This window comes from Glycine soja, chromosome 9, assembly GCF_004193775.1.
Source record: "Glycine soja cultivar W05 chromosome 9, ASM419377v2, whole genome shotgun sequence".
Classification (NCBI taxonomy): domain Eukaryota; kingdom Viridiplantae; phylum Streptophyta; class Magnoliopsida; order Fabales; family Fabaceae; genus Glycine; species Glycine soja.
Genome location: NC_041010.1, coordinates 44,242,400 through 44,267,521, shown reverse-complemented (window position 1 = coordinate 44,267,521; position 25,122 = coordinate 44,242,400). Strand labels below are relative to the sequence as shown.

Genomic DNA, 25,122 nt, shown 5'->3' with positions numbered 1-25,122 from the left:
AAATTTTGATGTCATCAGTGCATACCGCACTTGGGTTGTATTGAAACTCTTGGGTTCTTAGAAGTGTAATGTTCACTTTAAAAGATAAAGTGTCGATTTTATTTTATATTTTAACTATACTAGTATTTTAATTTATGTATTATATAGGATGAAAATTTTTATATAGTTAAAATTATAATAAACAAATATCTTTTATAACATAAATTCATTATAAATCTAAAACTATATTTTAGATTTAAAATTTATATTGTAATTTAAATGATTCACTTTTTCATATAGCAGAAAAAGTAACTACATAACTTACAAATCCACCATATCCTATCATCTTTTTCTTCATGAACAAAGATTCACAAATTTATCTTTAACGAATGGTTTGTTGGAGCGGAATGCAGAAGATTTGATAAAGGAGGGAACGAAAAGTGGAAAATATGTAATGCTTCCCTCGGTGATTGCCGGTGACAAAAAGAAAGTGGTTTACAACTGAGTCTCATGTAATTTTTTAAAACTGACCATATATGAGAGAAAAATCAGAGGAGTGTTTTCTTAAGTACCCCTTCTTTTCCTTTTCTTCAATAACCAAAAGATATAAAGTACATTTCACATATTAAAAATCCATCATTTAAGATAAAAATAATAATAGTAGAGTGAGTTAGAAAGAATATTACTGCATTCCTTTATTTTTTTTATCATATGATATAACTTATTTTACATACATTTTTCATGTGGCATGTGGCAACTTCCAACATCTTAGATCCTTTTTTAGCTCATCAAGACAACTACAGTAAACTCTTGACCAACACTATTAGCTAGCAATGCATCAAATGTGTAAAAAGCAAACCGAACTCCTGATGTAACCAATGATCCAAAATATGCGGTCTTGGCACAATTTTTTTGGGTGCTTTTTTGTGCCTCCTTTAAAACTTTAAACTTTCGAAATCATGTGATATAACCGTTTATATTAGTGCATAGCCACATCCTTCTTTGCATTCTCTCAGCAACTAAACTAATTTTGTAGCCAACGTGCGTTGGTATACATGTTCAAAGATTTTGAACGAACTTGTATCTTTCTTAGGAAAGTGAGTTTAAATTCTCTATAAATTACTAAAAAATTTAGTTGTTCAATTTTGAATGGAACAACTATTAAAAACTACTTCTAGAATATCTTGAGAATGAGTGAAAGATGAACAAAATAACACTAAATCCCAGTTAGTACACTGGCAAAAATAGACAAAACAATTAGTAATTGAGAGATTCATAACTCCTTCATGAAAATTCCTCAATTAGAAAGGCAAATTAAATGATTTTCTAATTAGGCAAAATATATAGCTACTCCTTCATGGAATCTGAAGGAAAAATTGTTTATTTATTTATTTATTTATTTACATCTGTAGTTCTAGGACATCTACGCAAAGGTAGACAAAAAACTCCAATTGAGAAATCACAATCACTCCTCCACGTTAATCTCCAATTTGATGAGAACATCACAGATTCGGATTCTCTTTCTCTTCTTTTTATAAGTCTAAACTAATAAATGCTAGCTAGTACTATTCGGCATATGAAAATCTTACCCCACTCAAACCATACCTCGCCGGTAACATATCTACCCTACACAAATCCTGAAGTTGACTAGCTATAACTTATAGCATACACAAAATAGAACAACCCTTCACTGAAGACTTAACCAAGTTCCTTGATTCCTAACAAAAACCACAAATTGGTGTTCCGTTGCAATTTGATTTTTTTCCATGCATACATGTCTAGTAATTAAAAATGTCTAGACATCATTATAAATATCACATTGTCCTCAGGCCTCAACCAATTATGGCCGGGGAATTGGGCCTTCAAATGGCCGAGTGTTGAAGGACACAGGCAGCCGGATGTTTGTGCCGAACAGTTTGCGATTGCTCGATGTGGCCGCCACCGCCGAGTGGACGGTGGCAGTGGAGGAGGATGCAAAGGAGTGAGTACGCTCACAAGAAGGGCATATTGTAAGAGTGGTGGGAGGGTTCATATGCATGTACATTTGTGGGGATAATTTCAATGCCCTAAGCTCTTGGACCTCCTTGTGCAACCTTCTATTCTCTTCAGTTAAATTCTCATAGCATCTCTTTAAGTATTCACAATCCACTTCAGTTTGCTTCAACTTGGTCCTGCGTTTATTGAACTAAAATCATTAGATTAGAGTTCATATTATTCCCTTCCATGTAAAGAATAATATACACCAAACTTACAACAACGTGAATAGCCCAAAGTAACAACAGAAACACGCCATCAACAACCAATGTACCATTTGCCACATCTCATAAAAAAATTGAATAAATGCAACATCCAAATATCAAACTTCTATTTCCAAATTCCTCGCTACTATACTATATTTGTATGGCCATTCGTACTATCCACTATCCATGTTTTGATATTTGACATCCCCATTATTTTTATTATTAATTTTGTCACATGATTATTGCTAACTTTAGATTTATTGTAAACATAATTGTGTCATTGATCACTGTCGAAGGAGGGGGTAGTGAAACCCATTATTTATTTTGACGTTATGCTAAAGTTGCTTTGATTGCATTTAACAGTTCGAATACTAATAATTAACATTGACCAGGAACAACAAAACCATACCACATGTACATCTCAGTCAAGAATTCATACTTTGTCCCTTCAATAAAAAAATAATACTTGCAAAAAAAAAAAACTAACAACAAAAACTGAAAGGAGATAGTAGTTGATTTCAACCCCTCATTCAAAATTTAACGCTTGAAATTTGTGAAAATAAATTTTCAAACCATTCACTAATACGACAATTTTAAAATAATTTATCGAAAATCGAAAATAGCACCTTTGTGACCACATTAATTTTCATATTTTATGTTTAATGCACCTCAGTTAGGCTTCAACATATCAGAAAACACGTGCCAACTTAGGTAAGACGACGAACGTTACAACTGAAAAGAAATAAAAAAAAGGGAATATAAAGTCAACAAATAATTTAATTCAAATATTAATTATTTTAAACCTCACCTTGCTCTTCTGTTCTGAAACCACACCTCTACTTGTCTGGGCTTCAGATTCAACTCCTCTGCCAACGCTTGCTTCCGTTTCTAAAATTGAAAACAAAATAATAATTATAATTCACAATTTATATTTATAAAAATTATGATAGTGTGATAATCACTTTTTGTCTCCAATTTTTAAGACTATTTTTTACTCTTTGATTAATATCACAAACTATATCACTATTATGTTTAATAATGTTAGATTTTATCATATTATCATTAAATGAAATTGTTCAACAGGTATGTATATAAGTTGGACTCCAAAAAATGAGACAACCAACGTAAAACTTAGATGTTTTCTAACAAATAATAGCATATAAAAAACCTCTTAATAGCAATCCATAAAAAAGCCTAGTTTCAAAATAACTCTTCACTCATTTTCTATTAAATCCTTTTTCTTTATCTCTCTTATTTTATTTTTAGATAAAGAGAGAAAGGGTCTCTTTTATGATAATAAAAATAATAGTTATAATACCAAAAATACCCTTACACATGCAAGGAATTACAGAAATGCCACTAACTTACCGGATTCAGCGTGCTATGCTCCTTGAACGTTTCTTCCAACACCATGGACTGTTCTTTCGTCAGCCTCAGCTTCTTCCTCGAGGCATCGCTGCCACCACCGTCGTCATCGTCGCTCCCTCGCGAGCACGAGGTCCTCTCACCGGCCACGGCGGCAGCATTATTATCGTCGTCCCTCTCGCTCTGCTTGCCGTCGCCGCCGCTCACGCTCGAGACAGCGCTGTTCGGCGAGGAAACGCCGTCGCACTCCGCCGCCGAATTGACGTCGATTCCTCGTATCATTTCGGAGCTCCGGTCTGCTACATGCAGTTGCAGGTGAGTTCCACAATGGTTTATTCAGGGAATGGCAGTTTTTGTAATTAAAGAGCATAGCCAAGGGTGTTTCTGTACAAACACTTGGATATATATATATATATATATATATATATATATATATTATCTTTGAGAATAATGAATTAAAAATGATAAGTTTTTGTAATTTTTAATTGGGTCGTATAATTGATTAAAAATGTTTTATAGGAAAAAAAAAACAGAGAAAGAAATGTGAAGGTAAGGTTTTAAATTGCAGTTGCCATTACAATATGATCATCATCCATCTTATACTAAGGAATTGCAGATAAATGTGGGAAAAAGTGAGTGATGCAATCACAGCATTATAGTAGATAGCAAATAAAAAAAAAATTGACATTGCAACCAAAAAAATAGTCGGTGAGCGTTTTCTAAAACCTTGTGCAAAGGGTAGAACTTGGATCTGAGTTGGGTTATTGATTGCATGAGTTAGATATTAGATAACCAACAAAGGTTCGAGTTTCCAAAAGTTTTTTTTTTTTTTTTTTTGAAAAAAAATAGAGTGAGCGAAGAGATAATAAACAAAGGAAAACTGTTGGTGATAACTTTTGATGACAAAATATCCCAACAAAAATTTGGTGAGAAAATACCAACAAAAAGATTTGGGGGAATCATCTACAAACAAAAATATTAGAAAAATAAATTAAGGAACAATAAAAATCTCGTACCTGGTAACTGAGACAAATCACCAAAGAGAGTCTTATTGTGATTCATGGGAACAGTTTGTAGTTGTTGAGGCTGGTGCATGTGATTCAAAGGAGGAGGTTGTTGTTGTTGTTGGTTCACTCTCCCCAAACTCAAACTCAAACTCAACCCAAAATCATCATCTTTCTCACCCATTTTGAGAAGAACCACTCAACCACCAGTGTGTGTGTGTGGAAAGAAAAAACTCTGATTTGGGGCACGTCAAAATGGAGGAAAAAGGCCTCTTTGGTGGCAGTGTGTGTAACAGCCTTTTCACTTTTTTTCAGTGCAGGGGAAACTGATGGATGGAACTATAAATATATATAGACACAGCAAAAAATAGTTAATGGATGGTGCAGAGTTAATTATGACCTGGGTCAGAGTGACAAATTGGCTCAATCATGACTTAAATGGCTATACTAGGCATTTTAATATTATGCTTTTTGGATTCTTCAAGTCTAAGCCAGGTTATATTTTAACCATGGTTCGTTTTTAACCAATGTGGGGTGGTTAGTTACTGGTTAGTGTTGGGGATTAGGATTAGTGTGGTTAAGCAAGAGTTTAATTAGCTTTAACTAGTTCTGTTGATGAAAAACAGCTGCTTTTTCGGTAAGAATGTTGACCAGAAAGAGGAAGGGTTTTGAGGAGGTGCATTTGCTTGCTTCACGTGATGTGCTTGGAAGCATCATCATCGCCTCATCATGGAGATGATGAGTGCTGTGGAGTGAATGCACGTTTGAGCTATGATAATAAATATATTATTTTTTAAAATTAAACTGCCTTTTTAATAATAAATAAGTGTTGAAATAATTTATTTATTATTAGTATTTTGTGATATGAATGATATTAAAAAAATTGGAAATGGTAAGGATAAATAATTAATTTAGTCAGTGTAATATAATCACAAACTAATTTTTAGAAGATAAAAAATTTAAATTTTAATGCATAAAAAATAAAATAAATTAATCGTTCAAAAAATGTACTGAAAAATTAATAAGTTTTATAACTTAATAATAAGTTAATTTTCAAAAATATAATTTATTATTAAATTATTTTTAAAATATTTTAATTTAAAAAATTAATTTACAGTATTTTTGAACATTTATATTTTTTATATTAATTTGTTCCTGCATCACATTCGAAAATAATTTAAATTTTAATCGAAGGCACTGAGGACACAGTGATAGAAAGATGGATCGCATAGCGGATTTTGTAAAGGAGTGTGGGTCCCGTTAAGCATGGATTTTCAATGGCATGCAGCCCCAAATCACGAGGCATAACAGTTGCAGGTAGGAAGAGTTGAACCCCCACAAGTAGCGGCGGCGCGTGAGTTTCATTCGCCGTCGCTGATTTTTCATGGCCACAAGAATAATTTTCTCTTCTCTGAAGTTTCAATGCTAATGAACAAAGAGAAAATACTACTGATATGTACTGTATTACTACCGTAGTTATAATTTTATTTTAATTTTGCTTAAAATTATAATTTGTGATTCAGAATCATAACAACACACAACTCAATCATAATATTGTTAAAAATGCTATTTATAGATCAAACTAAATCTACACTAAAAAAATTAAGTGTCCGTTTATTTAAAAAGAAAGAGAGGAAAAAATAACAAAGGTGTGTCTTATTTTAATTTTAAAAAAATCATTCCATTTATTTTTATTCTATCAAACGGATCCTAAAATTACAAACTATGTTCTCACAATATATAATTGTTCAATTAGGCACAATTTTCTTTTGGTGAATATTCAATTGGGCACATTGATCGATGATGTTAAGTTTAAAATGTACAAACTGTGCCTCTCAAAAGATTTCTCTTTTAGAAATTTAAAATAATATATTTTTGAGAAAAAAATGTAAGGTTAAATGTGTATTAATCACCTTTTAGCTGATTTTATTTGTAGGTTAATTAATTCTGAGTTAAATTATTATATTTTACAATTTTTATTTGATATGCTACCAAACTATTTAATAAAATTCGCATCTTACATTTTTTTAATAATCAAATAAAAAATAAACAATATATTAAAATTTAAAAGTATAATTTTTTAAATTATTATCTAATTTTAAATTATAAATCACCATTATCATAAAATTGTTAGCTTTATAATAACTATCAAAACTTCTATTTATGTTTCTAGAGAATTAAAAATAAGATGAATTCAATGGTTCTATGAGCTTTGTTTTATATTAAAATTATAATTTTTTCTAAAATAATTATAATTTAATAATATTTGAGTTTACATAAAAAATTTATTTACATATATATATATAATTTTTAATATATATACACACACAAAATTTTAGTTAATTTAAGAAATTAAATATTTCAACTTTAATCATTACTAACAATAAATGGTTTTTTTTTTTAAATTCTCTTAAAGAAAATTTTGTTCAAAATTCTCGTTTATAATATTACATTTATTCTCCACCTCGTATTTTTTTAGTATTTTTAACGGATTTAATTCACTGCACCTTTTATATATAAATAACAGTTAAGAAACATAATAAATCAAAAAAATAATAATTCAAATAATTTAATAAATTTACCTAAGTTAAAAATTCAATTAATTGAGTACAATAAAATAATTCAAAATTAACGTTATATATATATATATATATATATATATATATATATATATATATATATATATATATATATAAAATTGGGGAAAGTGTAAAAAAGAAAAACAATTTATTAATAATTTTATAAACAATTAAATTAAAACATTAAACAAATCATACAGTATATAAGTGCTCTTAAATAAATCATAGAATCAATTAAATTAAATTCAATAATTTAATTGAATGATTGAAGATAATTGATTAATTACATAAAATATATTAAAGTTACTGTATATAATATGATATTATAAAACGTAAGATCATTAACCATCTAGATTTAATATAATTCTTTTAGAATTATAGCAGTGTATTTTGATTCCTATAGGAACTGAAACTAATAAATGTTTCACAATTGATCATATGAAAATACCCGAAAAGATAATTAATGACTAGATTTTTCTTTCATTTTCCCCCACCTTCTGTATGTAAAATTCAAACCATTAATGTTTCACAAATCATATCAATAGCTATACCATAAAAAAAAATAATGATTCCTCTAACTCCTTTTTCAATGTTGTTGAAAATAAAAACATGTCCACCCGGTTAACAGTAGTGGTCAATTGACATTGTTCACAATTCAATGCTGTTTGTAAATTATAATTATATCCCATAGTAACTTCCAGGTTTTCGATAGTTTGAAGCTTTAACGTGCTATATATACTAAGTCAAAATTTCAAAACCAACGCTCAATCAAGTTAAAAGTTTCATCATTAACGGAGAACAGGGGGCAAATTATACCTATGGCTAATAAAGGAAAGCACCGTTTTAATTGTGTTTGATTAAGGTCAATAGGAATTATATTTCATAAATAAGGTCGGTGATAACGATTTGATTGATTAATAATGTACATGCAAAAGATTACTCTAATCAAATTAATTGTTTGAAGAAAAAAAAACATAATTCTATAGTCAGAAAAATATAATAATTAATTTCTATGTATACTTGCAAATGCTATTATACTATGTATACATAAATAAATCCGAGTTGTGAAAATGTGATATGATTTTATACAGAATAAAAAAATAATTCAATGATTATGAAAACTTGTTTAAAGTAAGCAATAAATATAAGGGTAGAAGTTAAAAGTAGAAAATTAATTGTTTAAATTTTATTGATTAAATAACTAAATTGAAGTTTTCATTTATATTTTTTCATCAATAATTTTTTTTTTATAGCAAATGGTATCACTCTTACACCCCCAGTACTTTATCCCTCCCTGTTCTCGTGTTCTTACGCATTATTCATTATTTATGTGGAATGCATTGGTTTTGAAATGAGCATATACCATGATTGGGTGAATTGCAGACAATCTTTGTACAACAAATACAACTGCTAGTATTTGAGATTTTTTATGAAGAGTTTTTTATTTTCTTTCTATCAGCATCTTATATAGCAGATATAAGTAGCTACTGCTGAGATATGAACAGATCGATATCATTGGAATTTTTCGTTGATATTTCATTGATCATATGTTTTTCTTACTACTAGTGATGCGTTTGAAAATATCAATTAAATAGTTTTTTAAATTATTTTTCTACCGGTGGTGATTCATCTCTTTATGAAAAAAAATACTTATTCCATTTTTTTTAATAATTGCGATATTTCATTAATTTAAGAGCATTCTCAACAGTAGCACTCCAACAAGTATTATTTTTTCTTTAATGGTGCAAATTTTAAGAACAAAATTTTTGGTTTTAAAATAGTCACAAAAACAAGTTTTAAAATTGTCACACAATTCTTGATAACTATTAATTAAGAAATGTTTCTTATATACACAACAATTAAGAATTAACTGTTTTCTTATATACATAACAATTTTTAATAAGAGCTATCACATCAATTCTAATTATGGGGTACCCTGTAAATAACTCCCAATGAGATACTCTAATAGGTCTTATATTTTCATTAAGCAGGTTAAAATATACAAAATTCTACATAATTGAAAACCAATTTACCACAAAATTACATTTGTAACATCTCATTTTTTAAATATAGATGAATACTGATTATAAAATTACATATTTATAAATGTATACAAATCATATATATGTTTTAAATTTTTTATATAATATCACTTTATTTTCAATTAACAAATAAAAAGTATATTTTAATAGGTTTACAAATAAATTATCTTTTAATCATTTCATACATTACACATATATAAAATTTTAACCTGAAAAGGCATATTAATGTATGATTTGGATTTTCTTTTACTTTTTCAACACAAAGATATGGTGATCTTAAGAAAAGAAAGGATAATTTTTTTATAACTAACTAATAAAAGAAATAATCGGAATTCGTTTATGCATGCGTCGAAATGATTCGATGAGTGGGAATAGATTACAAGTTTAAACGATTTATAATAAGTAATTTTTTTATTTTTAATTATTTCGGAGAAAGTTTAAGTTTTTAATATTCGATAATTGTCAATGGATTAAATATTTAATTTGTTATAAATACTTTTTGTTTTAAAATTATTTGAAGAGCACTTTATGTTGGTGGAGGTAAGTCTAAAATGTTAAAAAAAGTTAAACGTTTATAAAAAATGAAATAATTACGATAAAATGTTTTTATAAATAATACTAAAATATTTATGTATCATTTATTAATATTTTGTATAAGAAAATAATATGATTGATTGTTATTTTAAAATATAAAACATATTATAATATAAGACTACGTAAACATTTTTAACTGAAAAGAACATTTTTATTTTCAATTAATTTAAATTTAAAATTTTAATTTCTCTCCACATTTTATTTCCTCTTTCCCAGAAAGGTATAATGGAACCTATACATATGTTTTTGTTTTTAGTATGTTTGGATAAAAGAAGAGTATAGGGGTGTGTAATTCATATCAGTTTTATTTTTATCTAAACACACTAGCTTTGTGAAATTAGAAGAAAAAGAAAAATAGTGTTGAAACTTGAAAGTAAGGAAAAGGATGGCCAGAAATTGAAGATAATCTCTATAGAATGAAAAAGAAAGGGCGTGCCCAGAAGCACGAGAATTGACACTTTCAAAAGATCCATGAAAGATTTGGTGGGTAAAACTTGAAAATTGAGATTAGAGTATGAGAAGAACCAGGCACGTGGGGAACACATCGGAGTTCACGTGCAGGGGCATGTCATGTTGCGCCACCTGGTCCCATGATTGCCCCCGTGCGTGTCGCTTTGTGTCTTCGTAACCAGACACGCAATCTCCTAATAATCATTGGATACTCTCGCAACTCTCCATCGCACGCTCCTTCCTTGCGCGTGTCTATCACTTCCCTCAAACCTCTTCTCCTCGTTTTTTCCTTTCCCAGCACCACAAAATGAGTATAGATTATCCAAGATTTAAAAAGCTATACAGATATTCATAGATTTTCATGTCAATAACAGGTATTAAATGCATATTCAGATATAAATCTTATCATATGAATCAACTTTTGTTTTCATTAGTTGGATTATTCAAAAATAAAGCTGTGGCAGACGGTGTGAGGTTATGAATTTTTTCGTACCACATCAATTCATCGTATTCGTATATCTTGTTATAGAATACGAACACAGATTAGCTGCATGTGTGGAACCAGGCCCTCACTCGATCAAAAAATCCACGTTCAAAGAGCTTTTGATATAGGGTATATTTGGATTTTCGATGAAAAGATATAAAAGTACTTATTTGAGAGTAAAATTAATTTGAAATTATATTTAATTATTTTTTTAAAAAGGAGATATAAAATTAATACAATGATAAATAGAGAAGAGAAGAGAAAAAAAAATCATAAATTTAAATTTTCCATTAACAAAAACTAACCATACTCCTAATTAATATTTTCAGATAAAAAATTACTTTCATAAAAATATATTTTGAAAGTAAAATTTTGGCTTGAAGCTTGATTTTTATATAAAAAAAATGCACATAGAAGCTAGAGCTACCAACTTCAACTTTGACGTGAAAAATTAGGTATAGGATCCCAAATTGAACAGACTATAGGTATAAACACATGCCACGTGTTTTTTTAATTTGTAGAAATTAAATTTAAATATTATGAGATTTTAAATAAACCATACATATTATTTAATCATTTTAACTAGACGCTGTAATTTGTTATACACTTAATTTTAGTTCAAATTTAATATATTTTAATGTATAAATTATAGTATACTTAAATATATAAGAAATAAGTATTATTAAATATAAAATATATTTATATTTATAATAAATAATTTAAAATCTATCAAATATTTATTAATGAGAAAGATTTAAACTCACGATCTCTTTTTTCCATCTTTTCTCTTCGATTATCAAATCAATTTTATAACCCATAATTATGAAAAAATTAACCAAGTTGATAGTGTAAACTTAATCCGTGTATTTAAGTTTTGAAAAATTATGAAAAATTACCTACATTATATTTTTAGGCGTATAATATTTTAGAAAAATTATTTATTGAAAGACAATGGAGTGTGATTTAATTTTGTTAAAATCACTAAAATGATTCAATGGATGGAATTTGGCCCCTAAATTCCATTGTATATGTTGTTGTTTTTTTCAAGTTTGGTATATGATTGATGTTGTAATCTGCATGCTCATGATATTCATGATGTGGACTGTTTTATGACTATTTATTATGATTCTAATTTCGAGATTACTATCCTATTGTGGTTTCTGATAGAATTAATGATTGGATGATAATGCGTGGAATGAACTTGAAAAATTTGAAAATTTGGATTGATTTAATTTGATGTTAGATGTCACCGCCATTTGTGTTATTGATGGTTTGGAATTGTTGTTGATTCTATCTCTCTTGGATGTTGGAAACTAATGGTTTGATATTTATTCTCAATTTTAATTGTGTTACGCATGGCTTGTGGGAGTATAATGATTTAATGAATGTGTTGTGTTTTGGCCTTTAGAAAAATTAAAATTATTGGCTAGGACTTTGTTGAAATGCCACGGCCATAGGGAGACTTGATAAATGTTGTTTATTTTGCCTATTTTAATTTATAGTTCGAAGATTGAGACTTTAAAGTGTTAAAAGAGATTAAGGACATGTTACAGTTAGTAGTGTTTCTTAATTTTCTTAATTCATTACATTCTCGATCATCTCTTGTATCGCTATCAACCAGTCTACTGCAAGAACTCCCTTCAAATAATTTTAAAGGTTTCGTTTTAGTCAGTATAGAGTAAACAGGAAGCTAACTCTTCATTTTCAACACCTATTCTCAAGAAGTTCAGCAGTGCAGTCCTAATTAACAAGCTTTGAATATCTAGAACCTATTCTAGTATACATGTTCCATTTTGCCTATATATGCAGTCCCCAATTATGCAGAAAAGGTTATTTATCTCATAGTTTAGTGTCACCAAGCTAAGAAGTGAGAAAAGAATAAGACTTAATTTAAAATTAAGTATTAGTCACATGTTCTATAGTGCAACCTTATCATTCCCTCACTAACATAGTACCAACCTTACCTACCAGTCACCACTAAGCCTTATAAACTTAGAATTATGCAGAAAAATGGTATCTAGTGCCTTGATTCAGTACCATATATACGTTGATTACAGAAAGATGCACCAAGTCCCTGTGGCTTTTGCTTACACTTACTAATATCTAACCATGCCATACTCATCCTAAATGACACCATATGTGGCCTATAGTTCTATCTGTTTTAAGACCTACCATTATGAAGAAAACAAGTGATAACACCACAATTCCTGAATATAAAACCTCCCCAGAGTGTTTCCAAGACTTGCAATACCAAAAGTTCTTTATGAGTTTCATTAGTTGAATTCTCCTCATATGATCAATAATACCTCTACATACTAGCTGCTATATAACTCTTAATTATGCACACAAAATGACTCTTCTGCTGTCGCAATCCCGGCCATGGCTACAGACTTGTCAAGGCTAAATACAATGTTCTCTGGTGATTCCCTCTGGGTTTGAACTACTACTAGTTTTAATTATAGTTTAGTACCTTTTTTTACAACTAACTTCAATACTTTCTTTGTGTTATCTTTAATAAACCAGGAATTTAATGCGGATTTTGAACACTCCGTTAGGACCATTACTCAGTTCTATAGCACATAAGCTAGAGAGCTTTCCTTAAGGTCTAGTCGCTAGTCAATTATCAAAATTCAACCATGCCTCACTCTTACCATAACGTGCATAACTAATAATTATTTTTAATCTTTGTTCCACTAGGATTCGATTGTTTAGCAGAAAATGGACCACATATTAGCTTCACTTTATCAGTAAAAATACTCACAGCAAAATTTTATGTTTCCTAGTCTTGCATATGTATTAGATAACTGTTTCGTTACTACACTAAAGTTGCGTGCATTAAATCACAACGACAATCACCATCCACTTCACTTTAGATTCTATATATATATATACATATAAAATAATCGACTAATAGTTTTCTGCGCATGAATGATATTCAAAAATATTTTTTAAAGCTTATAAAAAATATGAGAATATTAATTTTTTAAATTCATATTACCATGAACGAATTTTTAAATCATCAAACTCACTCTTAATCATGCTTGTAATCTCAACAAATTGAATTTATGTTATGCTTAGATAGAGAAGGAAAAAAAGAAGTAAAAGAGAAGGAAAATAAATAAAAATAGATATTTTTTTAACATTATTTGCTTTGAGTGAAAAAAAAAAAAGAATTTTACCCTTCTATGACTATTTGATTAGGTAGAAAAACCATCACCCTCACCATGGATGACAACGAAGAGATAACAAAAACTTTCCAAGGCGCCAAGGTCTGGTGGGTTTCAAACAAAACCATCACCAAATCACAGTCGATCTCGTTTTACCCTGCGAGGTTCGAAACCCTAGCCATGGAGAAAGAAATGAAACAACAGATTATATATGATCTTGTCAACTTCAAGAATGGGAAAGAGTATTATGACAAGATTGGAAAAGCTTGGAAGCGTGGTTATTTACTATACGGTCCTCCGGGGACCGGGAAATCTACGATGATAGCTGCTATGGCTAATTTCATGTACTATGATGTGTATGATCTTGAGTTGACGGCTGTGAAGGATAACACGCAGTTGAGAACTTTGTTGATTGAGACAACAAGTAAGTCTATTATTGTGATTGAAGATATTGATTGTTCTCTTGATCTTACTGGGAAGAGGGTGATGAAAAAGGAGAAGGAAAAGAGTGAGGATGCCAAAGATCCTATTAAGAAGACCGAAGAAGAAGAGAATAATAAGGAGAGTAAGGTGACTTTGTCGGGTTTGTTGAATTGCATTGATGGGATTTGGTCGGGTTCTGCTGGAGAGAGGATCATTGTTTTCACGACAAACTATGTGGACAAGCTTGATCCTGCTCTCGTTGGGAGTGGAAGGATGGACAAGAAAATCGAATTGCCTTATTGTTGCTTTGAGGCTTTAAAGGTTTTGGCAAAGATTTATTTGGATGTTGATCACCATGGTTTGTTTCATGCTGTTGAGGGGTTGTTGGAAGAGAGCAATATGACACCTGCTGATGTTGCTGAGGATATGATGCCTAAGTCGAAGAGTGATGATGTGGAGACATGCTTGAAGAAGTTGATTGAATCTCTTGAGAAGGCCATGAAGAAGGATCAAGAAGAAGCACAAAAGAAGCGTGATGAAGAAGAAGCTAGGCTGAAGGAAGAGAAGGAACAGTTTGCACAGGAAGAAGCAAAAAAGAGTGATGAGAAAGCTGGGAAAGACGTGAAGGAGAATGGTTTCGTCCATTGATTTGGAAAAGGATTAAAAAAATAAAGATTGAAATGCAATATGCTTCTGCTGCCGTGTATATTCTATTAGGAACATAACATATGATTTAAGTGCTAATTTATGATTTGTATATATATTATGTATTAAGTCGACGTGCAAGGTTTGCATATTAATTAGGATTCCATTTTAATTTGTATGGATTGTATATATATATGTATAAGCTATCTTTGTGCTAGCATATATTAGGAGTTTAATGTTTATGGTTTGTGGAATATTGTATTGTATCTGGATTTCAATGTGTATGGTATATTATAATATTGATGCGTATGCAACTTGTTCACTGTATTATATAGCTATGTTTGGTATCTTCGTAAAATAATAATAATAATAATAATAATAATAAAATTATTTAAATATAATAAGTTCTTATAATCTATAATATTACAATCAGGAAGGAAAAAGATAGGAAAAAAAGAGAAGTATAAAATATGATGATAAGATATTAATAAAGAAGATTGATGTTAGAAAAAATATTATAAATATTATTGTACGAATAAAATGTTTTTTTAAAATTAAAATATAATTTTCTTCAGCTTTTTAAAGTAGCAAATTGATGAATGATAAAATGTACAATTTACTAAGACGCGCTTTCAATTCGAAATAATTTGAGAAATTATACTTATACACAAGACAACAAGTGATACATGTATAACAATTTATATAATATTATATTTTGTATTTATCTTTCTTTTTCATCTTATTATTTATTATATTTCAAATTTAAATTCATTTTTTCTCTTTGTATGTTTTGTTGTACAAATATAATTTATGTAAAAGAAATATTTTTATAATTGGTTATAACAGGTGGATATGTTTGATGGAAAGGTTGGATATGACTATTAGAGGCAATTTAAATTTGGAGTTGTCAAACTTAAAAATAAATAAATTATATTAGACAATATCAGAAAGTAACAATATAATAATGATGGGAGAATAGGCAGTGTTACAGGTGCCAGTTTACTACAACATATAATGGCATTCGTGAATAGAGGACTGGAACATTTAGATTTTTTTTTCTATATATAAGAATCAAAAATTAAATTTACAATATATTGTGCACATTAATAAATGAAGTTACTCTTTCTTAATTAAACATCTGGATTTGCACCATACTTAAATAGAGAAGCAGATAGATGTGCATGTGAATTAGCAAACATGGCGTGTCAAATGGAAGCTTATTAATTTGGAATTCTATGAGCAACCGCCTGCTCAACTAGATCAACTGCTAATAGCTGACACTATATGGGTGATTCATCCCCGTGTTTAATTTCATTGTAATTTTGTTGGTAGCCCCCGTTGCCATTGACCAATCTTAAATTCATAATTCATAATTGATGAATCTCACAATTATATTGATTGATACAACAAATTCATTTATTGCTTTGTTAACTTGATTTATGTATAACTATTAAAGCACCTTTATTTATTTATTTTTTTACAGAAAAACACTTGATTTATGTAACATTAGATTGTAAAGACACTATATATGGTTTAAAAAAATGCAAAATTGATCACTGGACCACCATTACCTACTCTTGAAGAATTGCGCCAATTTCTTGAATATTTGTGCCCACATCTAATCCGAATCCGAACCGGTACGGTGTTCCTTTCATCGCAATCAGCTATAAATATTTGGAGAAAAGCTTAATTTGCAAAGTCATTTTCTCTTGAAACCTTCCCATGTTTCGATATTGTAATTGGTTTATTCCTGAAGTGCAACAATATCTTTGCCCATCCAAATGCATGTGCAAATCAGATGCATTACTTTCATATATGTGTTTGATAACAATCAATCCGTACTTACATTTATGATAATCAATTTAAGATCATTGACTCTAATTCCCTTCTTGATAAACAGTCTCAGACAAATACTTAGGATTAGCTAATTACCAATAAAGAGAGGACCTACTTTTAGTCGATAAACACACGAACTCGATTTATTTAAGTTAGGTACGTTTATACTAGTATCTCTGCATAAAAAGGTCGTTATTTAGCTATCATTATTGAAACTAATAGATAATTACATATCTATTGTTGGATAACCGTCTAACACTAACAGAGTAATAAAATAATATCTCAACTAAAATTATACTTTAAAATGTTGGAATTGACACAATATTTTAGTGTGAAAAAAATTCTCAAATGATAAGAGAAAAATCAAACTAGAGAAATATTTTCATTAAGGGGAAATTTTTTAATATTTCTCTAAATATAAAGAGAGGACAATTACACTCTCTTATAATATATTTCATTCTGTATAATAGGAGAAATACTCAATGAATTCTCTTACTTTTCTCTCTTAGATGGGTTACCCAAAATTATGAAAGAGGGCTTCTATTTATAGTCGAGTAAAACTCCCAATGCTTCTAACTCTCACTTAAACAAGTGAAGAAAAACTTACCTCTCGATTAAATGCATTGAATTTCTTTTGACATACAAAGGTGATTTTTTTAAAATAAAACCACTAGGATCAGTCTAGTAGTAGAAGTTTGAGATAATATTAATGAGATCCTAGATTCAAACTTAAATATGATTAAATATGACTTTTTAAGGTTTTACAATATGAGTTATTTATGAGTTGTTAATGTCGAACTTCATTTAAACAAATTTATGTCAAATTTAAATGTTTATTTAATCAAATAAACAAATTTAATTGAGTATTTAATGAGTGAAACTTGAATAACTCACAAATAACTTAACTCATTTCATATCCTGATTCATCATATTCTTCCAAATCCTTTAGGCGCGCCTTTCATTTCTCAGGTGATGACATTAACATTCTACCTTAGGTTCACAACTGGTTAAGATAGGGTGTTCCCTTGGTATTCTAACCTACTCATAAAGGATGCTAGCTGACTCATCTGTTTCTCCAAGTTTTGGAGGTTTGGGTTAATTTTTTGCTTAAATTATTTTGAGATAGAAATAAGAGCTTTAACCATATACATGCTCTAGAGACATACCTATGATGCTAGCTGACTCATCTGTTTCTCCAAGTTTTGGAGGTTTGGGTTAATTTTTTGGTTAAATTATTTTGAGATAGAAATTAAATATGAGCTTTAACCATATACATGCTCTAGAGACATACCTATGTTGGTATTTTCTTGTAGTGTTGATCTAATTGATATTGTTTGGAAGTTAAAAAATTAGATGATCATATTCTGTATTTTAAATAGTTCCCTAGGGGCTAGTCAGAAAATTCTTTAATTACATTTGATTGCTCCTTATATTCCTTTTGATATTCGAAGACTTAGTCAACTATAAAATTTTTGGGTTAAGCTTAATTTAACTTTGTCTAAAGCTTTTGATAAATATTTATATGAAATATATTCACTTAAAATGTCATATATTTAGGGTAATAATGGATGGAGACATTAGACGTTTTTGTTACTAAAGATTTTATTTAACTAAATTTAAATTGTTCGTATAAACAATTTAAACTAATTATGTGATGTATTGTATTAATTAATATTTAATAATACTGCATTAATAGAATATATATATATATATATATATATATATATATATATATATATATAATACATTATGCAGGTATATACCAATATAAGTATATAGTAGTATTTATGTTGATAATTTATTTTTATTAAAAAATAAGATATTTAATCTATAAAAAATGTCATATTTATCTGCTAACATATAACATTTGTTAGTGATATGTCCAATCAAACTATTCTAATTTCTATATCAAGTCGTAGAAAGTAAAATTGCTTTATCTAAAGGTAGCCAAACAAAACACACAAGTCCGGAAGCCTTTTTATGACAGTCTACTGTGACCCCATGGGTTGTCAAAATAAATTGCTAACATGCTAATAGTTTACCCGTGTGATACGTTGCCGACAATGTGATTTGAACATAGTAAACGAAGACAACCACATTTATTTTGTTGCTAAGTTAGTAAATTAATTGCAAAAGTGAATAATATGCTTTGCATTTGCTTCTACGTCTTTTCAAAAGGGTTCTGATTAATTTCACCGCTTGTGTTGTGGAACGGTGCGCTACGATGCCGCATTTCGAATGTAGTCTTACTCTTATACTATGAATTGCATTACTATATAATAATGTTTATAAAATAGGGTTCACCATTAATGATTTAATGATTTTTATCTGGTTTTTATCAAGGTCAATTTTGTAATCTACTTGGATAGGACACTATACCAGTTCGCTGATTTTTTCAGTCTAGCGGATTGATCTGATTCGGTTTTGAGAATATTTCTATATAAGAAAATGAGAAATATGATAAAAAAAGGGATAAAAATAAAAATAGGAAAAAAGGAGATGAACAGAGTAAATTTATGAATATAATCATTTTAAATTCATATTATATACTTGACTCTTTGATTGAGAGTAAGAAGAAAGAAGGAATTTTGAAATTTAAATTAAAAAAAATTAATTCATTTTTTCTTTTCAATCAAATAAAAATATGTTTTTAATTTATCATTTATCATTTTTTTATTCTCATTTAAACAGGACATTAAATTCTTTTGTGAGATAGATTTTGTTTCTAATTATATTTTAGGTTTCTTAAACCATCAACATTAATCCTACCAAAAAAATATCAATATTTATATTTTTATAATTTAAATAAATAATGTATTTTTCTATTTCACTATATTACTTGCTATGTTTTCTCATTTAATATTTTTCTATATTTATTTAATTAACATTACATTTTACTTTAACAATCAGTGATGATGATATTAATTTATTTGTTTTTATAATAATAGTATATTAATATTTAAATGATTAAATAAATAGTTTAAAATTTTAATAGGATATTTGATAAATATTACTGACATAAAAACAATATTAATATTTCATTTTCATTTAAATAGTAAGCTATATCAAAATTCAAAACTGTGATTTAACATTCCAATCTTAATTGACTTTTGGGTATAAAATAAATGGTATGTTTAAAGAAAAATATTTACTTTATCATATCATTATATAAAAGCAAACTTGTCTAATCGATGGCTAACTCCTGATTTGATGCAGGGAATTAGAAGGGAATTGAAGAAAAATGTTAAAAAAATTAGTGTAAATTTTATATTTTAACAAAATTTTAATTTAATTTTTTTTATTCCACACAACACAGCCAAGCCTAATTTAGAGGCGCTCTGAGTCTCTTGTCGAGTCTCTTATCGAGCAATTTAATTCATCTTAACTTACTTTAAATAAAACAATTTTATATTAAGTATTTATTATATACTGTTATTCTAGTCAAGTAATTACGGACTTGAGCATTGGATTTCCTTTTAAAAGTACCCACTTGTTCCTCGCGACATCTTAGCCCTTGCCCGAGAGTTCTACCATTGTCGAGCAATTTTGAACAGCAACGACAAAACTTACTTCAGTCAATATCAACCAGCATTTGGTTAAGTTATCAATCCCATCTCAAACACGTCATAACCTAGCTATTTATTATTGTAACATTTTAATTTATTTTCACCCTTATAGTTTCATAAAACATTACCAGTCTTATTGGCTTTGTTTATATAATGTTTTTTGAAGTTCACCACTTGATCATAAATAGTACTCGAAGCATCCTTTTCTTCATCTCCACAACTTTTTGTCATCCAAAACCAAAACATTTAAATTGTGCGTAACATTGGAACAAAAAAGGTGGCAATACTGATAATTAAATAACAAGTACTACTTGAATATATATTTGATATATAGCTAAAATAAAAGTTTATTAATAGGCGGTAAATACTAATTAGAGATTTTTTTTTAAACAATTGACAATGGAAATAGTTTTGCTTAATTTTAAAAATCAAAAAACTTAATTGGCTTAATACGTCAACAATTAAAGCAACAAATTAAAAGTGAATAATTGCTAAATAAAACAAATGTTTATGAACAAGTAGCATAAAGAGAGAGAGTATGCATTTATGGAAGAAAAAAAATGATTTAACTTCAACTTAAATTCTCAAGACTTGTATATATAAACGACAGAAGAAAAGAAAAAGAAAGGTGTGGATTGAATGGATCGATTTTGATTGATATCATGATCAGAAAATGTATGGTTGGGTTAAGTAGCTAGCTAGAGCTAGATGATGAGTGCATGGCAAGTTGCGAATGTGGGGTTTGCTTTATTACTTAGAGGAGTAGTGATCCATTATTCTTGTGTTTCCATCCTCATCCAAACATGCTCAAGCTTCCATCGTACATGACAAACATTGGGGGGCCAAATTTTCCAATCCAGCAGAGAAAAAGTGGCTTGGACTTGGCAAACATCACTCATTGTCAAATGGATTCGTTTAGCACTGACAGCGACCTCTTCTTCCACTTCAACTCAGATTCTCATGTATGTGACATTACAGCTTCGAGGGACACCGCCCCAAAAAGAAAACACCCTTTTCTCTGCTCCTTATATTATGCATCCCTAGCCAAGTAAAATAACACCACAGACACACACACACAACACTAGTGTCAGTAGTGTTTGTGTGGGATGGGGGAACTATGGACCCAAATGGGTTCATTGATGGCCACAATCATGTTTGTGTATGCCATGGTTGAGCGTTTTTTCCCTGCCGCGCTTCGCGACACTCTTCAAATCCACTGTCAGAAAGTGGTGAACCTCTTGTACCCTTATGTCGAAATCACCTTCCCTGAGTTCTCAGGAGAGAGACTCAAGCGTAGCGAAGCTTACACTGCCATTCAAACCTATCTCAGTGAGAATTCTTCGCAACTAGCCAAAAGACTCAAAGCTGAAGTGGTGAAAGATAGCCAGAAGCCTTTGGTGCTTAGCATGGACGACGACGAAGAGGTCACCGATGAATTCCAAGGTGTGAAGCTCTGGTGGGCTGCTAGCAAAACTGCCTCTAACCCTCATGCATATTCCTTCTCTTACTATTCTCCCCCTGATGGAAAGAGATATTTCAAGCTCACTTTCAACAAAAAGCATAGGGATCTCATCACCGTTTCTTACATCAAACATGTGTTGGAAGAGGGGAAAGAAATTGCCTTGAGAAACAGGCAGAGGAAGTTGTACACCAACAATCCTAGCAGTGGTTGGTATGGCTACAAACAATCAAAGTGGAGCCACATAGTGTTCGAGCACCCTGCGACTTTCGAGACTCTTGCAATGGAGCATTGGAAGAAGGAAGAGATCATCAATGACCTTGTCAAGTTCAGGAATGGGAAGGATTACTATGCCAAGATTGGAAAGGCTTGGAAGCGCGGCTACTTGCTCTTCGGTCCTCCCGGGACTGGTAAGTCTACTATGATAGCTGCAATGGCTAATTTCATGAACTATGATGTCTATGATCTTGAGCTGACTGCAGTGAAGGACAACACTGAGTTGAGGAAGTTGTTGATTGAGACTTCTAGTAAGGCTATTATAGTTGTTGAAGACATTGATTGCTCGCTCGATCTCACCGGCCAGAGGAACATGAGGAGGGAAAGGGGTGAGGAAGAGGAACCAAAAGATCCTAGTAAGAAAGATGAAGAGGAGGGTAACAAGAATAGCAAGGTAACTCTATCAGGGTTGTTGAATTTCATTGATGGCATTTGGTCAGCATGTGGGGGAGAGAGGATTATTATTTTCACAACAAACTTTGTGGACAAGCTTGATCCTGCTCTTATTAGGACAGGTAGGATGGACAAACACATTGAATTGTCCTATTGCCGCTTTGAGGCATTCAAGGTGCTTGCCAAGAACTACTTGGATGTTGATTCGCACTATTTGTTCGCTAGAATTGCGAATTTGTTGGAAGTGACCAATGTGACTCCTGCTGATATTGCTGAGAATCTCATGCCAAAGTGTTTGAATGAGGATGTAGAGTCTTGCTTGCTGAATTTGATTCAATCTCTTGAGAAAAAGGTGGCAGAAGAAGAAGAGGAAGAAGCAGGGTTGAATGAAGAAAAGGTCAAGGGGGAACCTACTCAGCAGGAGAACAAAAATAATGGGCACAGTGTGGAAGATGTGAAGGAAAATGGATTCGTGCTTTGAGTGGGAAATGGAAATACTCTTGATTGAGATTGTTACACTTTCTGGCTAAGATATCTATTCTGCTGCATTATTATTTTGTCCACTGCATGTATCTTTTCAGCTGAATTGATAGCAATCATCTCCTGTAGTTCAATTTGTGGTTGAAACATCTATTCAGCAATATTATTGTGTTGTTCTTTAAGGGGTCAATTAGATCTATCATTCTCATTCACACGTTCTTATCATTCCATATTCAATTTCAGGTATTTTGAAACAGCATCATACCTGGTGCATGGTAGAATACCGCCTTGAAGAAACAATCATATATAGCCGTTATGATTTATTGTAGAGTTAGAAATTTATTCACTATGTACCGCAATCAATTATCTTAACATTCTTAATGGCTATATATATATATATATATATATAAACATTCTTAGTGGTTGAACGCATGTTACTCGGGCTGCTAAACCCATATAATTTTCCAAGCAATTCTTGTATAAAACTTCAAGGTGCAAACAAAATAACAAATAAACCATTTGGTCCTCCAAGAATTACTCTCTCTTATAAATACCTAAAGTAATAAAATTATATATATAAATTCTTGAATATCTATCAATTTAGTTTTTAAACTACTATATTTTACTAATCTTCAATCACTAATTTGAAAAAGTTTTCCATATTTAAAAGATTACTTAATATGATTTTTAATACTATAGAAATTACTTGTAGAATTTTTTCCTATTTTAGGACAATTTAAAAGACAAATTAAAAGTTGAGTTGAGGGATGAAATTGAGAGTTAATTCTCCAAATAATAGTAAAGTGTGCATTGAAATCCATGCTAAACTTATTTTAATATTGTCTTTAATGTTAGTTTTAGATGTCTCTTGCCAGACAAAAATAAAAAGTCATGCACAAACCCATTATCCATACAATGACTGATGTGTTACATGCAAGTATGGTTTCGGCCTGGACCGCTCATACAATTACTTCCTGTTTCTCCATAATTGCTACCTGCATTTTTTTTTAACTTCCATAATGCTTAATTTAGAATGTAAAATTATATTTTGGATTAATCTTTTAAGAATCTAAAAATTTAGACGGAAAAACTAATTTGTAATGTAATTTTATATTTTGGATTAGGTGTAGGAAGTAACTACGGAGGTACAAGACCTACAGATAGATAGAGAGACAATCTTAGATAGACAGTTTCTCTGAAACATGGGTCGTCTGCAAGATTCACCCGTAACTTCATTTTTTTCAATACAACACTAGAGTTCTTTCTCTGTTTAGTGCCTTGGAATGTGCATACGGATGTTTTGAAGCTTTGTAATCGTAATCCAAACACACCTGGGTATAATTACTTTACACCCAGATAGTCAAACATTCACGAGAAAATACCAAACTAATTATTCTCTAACTCACTTTTAACCTCGTTTTATTACTAAATTTAATATGTAAGTCTTTAAAATAATTTTTTGAATCCACAATTTATTTAGTAAGATTTATAAGTTGGTGATTTAATTATAAGAAAAAATATATTACTATTATTTCTTTTCATATGAATTAATTCCACATTTTATCATGTGATGGGCACATGAAATATTCCCTTTTCTCATTAAAGATTAGAGTAATTATATCACTCTATGTTCTTATATTGCTCTTATAGTTGTACAAATCAACTTCAATTAGGACTTGTTCTGTATATGACAAACATCATCAATAAAGGTTAGTTGGCAAATTAGAGACTCAATCATCTTTGAGAGAGAAATTAAATTGAATGTAAATGCCGTTGTGTATAGCACATTAGTTAAGGTAAAGGTGTTCTGAGAAAAACTTAGTTGATAGTTCCTACAGTACTGTGAGTTGAGACTTGAGAAGCATCTGGTAACCTCTGTGTATTTTGATTCTTTTATAATATTAAAAATAAGATAGGGAATGACAACATGATCAGTTGCTACCATGCCTAAAATCCAAGCACTTGATTTTTCAGTGTGAAGGATAGTACAAATTGTACCATGCTTTTCATAACAAGTGTCAACCATGTGATCTATGATGTTACGTAAGTATACACTTTAGTGTTTTTCCTTAAACGAGGTAATTTCTTCCTCTAGAAGTTGATGACCTCCCACAATTGCCTTTGCCTCAGCCTCTATTAC

The 25,122-nt window shown here is 30.0% G+C and overlaps 3 protein-coding genes across 4 annotated transcripts; 2 read left to right on the top strand and 1 right to left on the bottom strand.

Annotated features, from left to right (window-relative positions):
* Positions 1 to 1,339: 1,339 nt before the first annotated feature.
* LOC114366826 (homeobox-leucine zipper protein HAT3-like) lies at positions 1,340 to 4,963 on the bottom strand. Of its 2 annotated transcripts, none has more exons than XM_028323829.1 (4): positions 4,601 to 4,963; positions 3,588 to 3,883; positions 3,028 to 3,107; positions 1,340 to 2,150 (listed from the first exon to the last, which is right to left on the bottom strand). In XM_028323829.1, exons 1-4 carry the CDS (start codon positions 4,770 to 4,772, stop codon positions 1,820 to 1,822), a joined length of 879 nt encoding a protein of 292 aa, XP_028179630.1. In that variant the 5' UTR covers positions 4,773 to 4,963; the 3' UTR covers positions 1,340 to 1,819. The 2 variants fall into 2 exon arrangements, with proteins under 2 accessions (XP_028179630.1, XP_028179631.1); XM_028323830.1 differs by having other exon boundaries at positions 3,588 to 3,880; positions 4,601 to 4,956.
* An 8,153-nt stretch (positions 4,964 to 13,116) lies between these two features.
* Positions 13,117 to 14,975, top strand: LOC114368530 (AAA-ATPase At3g28580-like). Its single transcript, XM_028325758.1, has 2 exons — positions 13,117 to 13,156; positions 13,939 to 14,975. Exons 1-2 carry the CDS (start codon positions 13,117 to 13,119, stop codon positions 14,973 to 14,975), a joined length of 1,077 nt encoding a protein of 358 aa, XP_028181559.1.
* Positions 14,976 to 20,962: 5,987 nt separating this feature from the next.
* Positions 20,963 to 23,194, top strand: LOC114367349 (AAA-ATPase ASD, mitochondrial-like). Its single transcript, XM_028324513.1, has one exon. The coding sequence runs from the start codon at positions 21,481 to 21,483 to the stop codon at positions 22,981 to 22,983; it is 1,503 nt and encodes a 500-aa protein (XP_028180314.1). The 5' UTR covers positions 20,963 to 21,480; the 3' UTR covers positions 22,984 to 23,194.
* Positions 23,195 to 25,122: the final 1,928 nt, after the last annotated feature.

Coding starts and splice junctions, on each gene's coding strand:
- LOC114368530 (XM_028325758.1), top strand. CDS start 13,117: ATGGCTACAGACTTGTCAAGGCTAAATACAATGTTCTCTG. Junction 13,157..13,938: donor GCTAAATACAATGTTCTCTG/GTGATTCCCTCT, acceptor CTATTTGATTAG/GTAGAAAAACCATCACCCTC.
- LOC114367349 (XM_028324513.1), top strand. CDS start 21,481: ATGGGGGAACTATGGACCCAAATGGGTTCATTGATGGCCACAATCATG.
- LOC114366826 (XM_028323829.1), bottom strand. CDS start 4,772: ATGGGTGAGAAAGATGATGATTTTGGGTTGAGTTTGAGTTTGAGTTTG. Junction 3,108..3,587: donor AGCATAGCACGCTGAATCCG/GTAAGTTAGTGG, acceptor TTTCAATTTTAG/AAACGGAAGCAAGCGTTGGC. Junction 2,151..3,027: donor TTTCAGAACAGAAGAGCAAG/GTGAGGTTTAAA, acceptor CAATAAACGCAG/GACCAAGTTGAAGCAAACTG.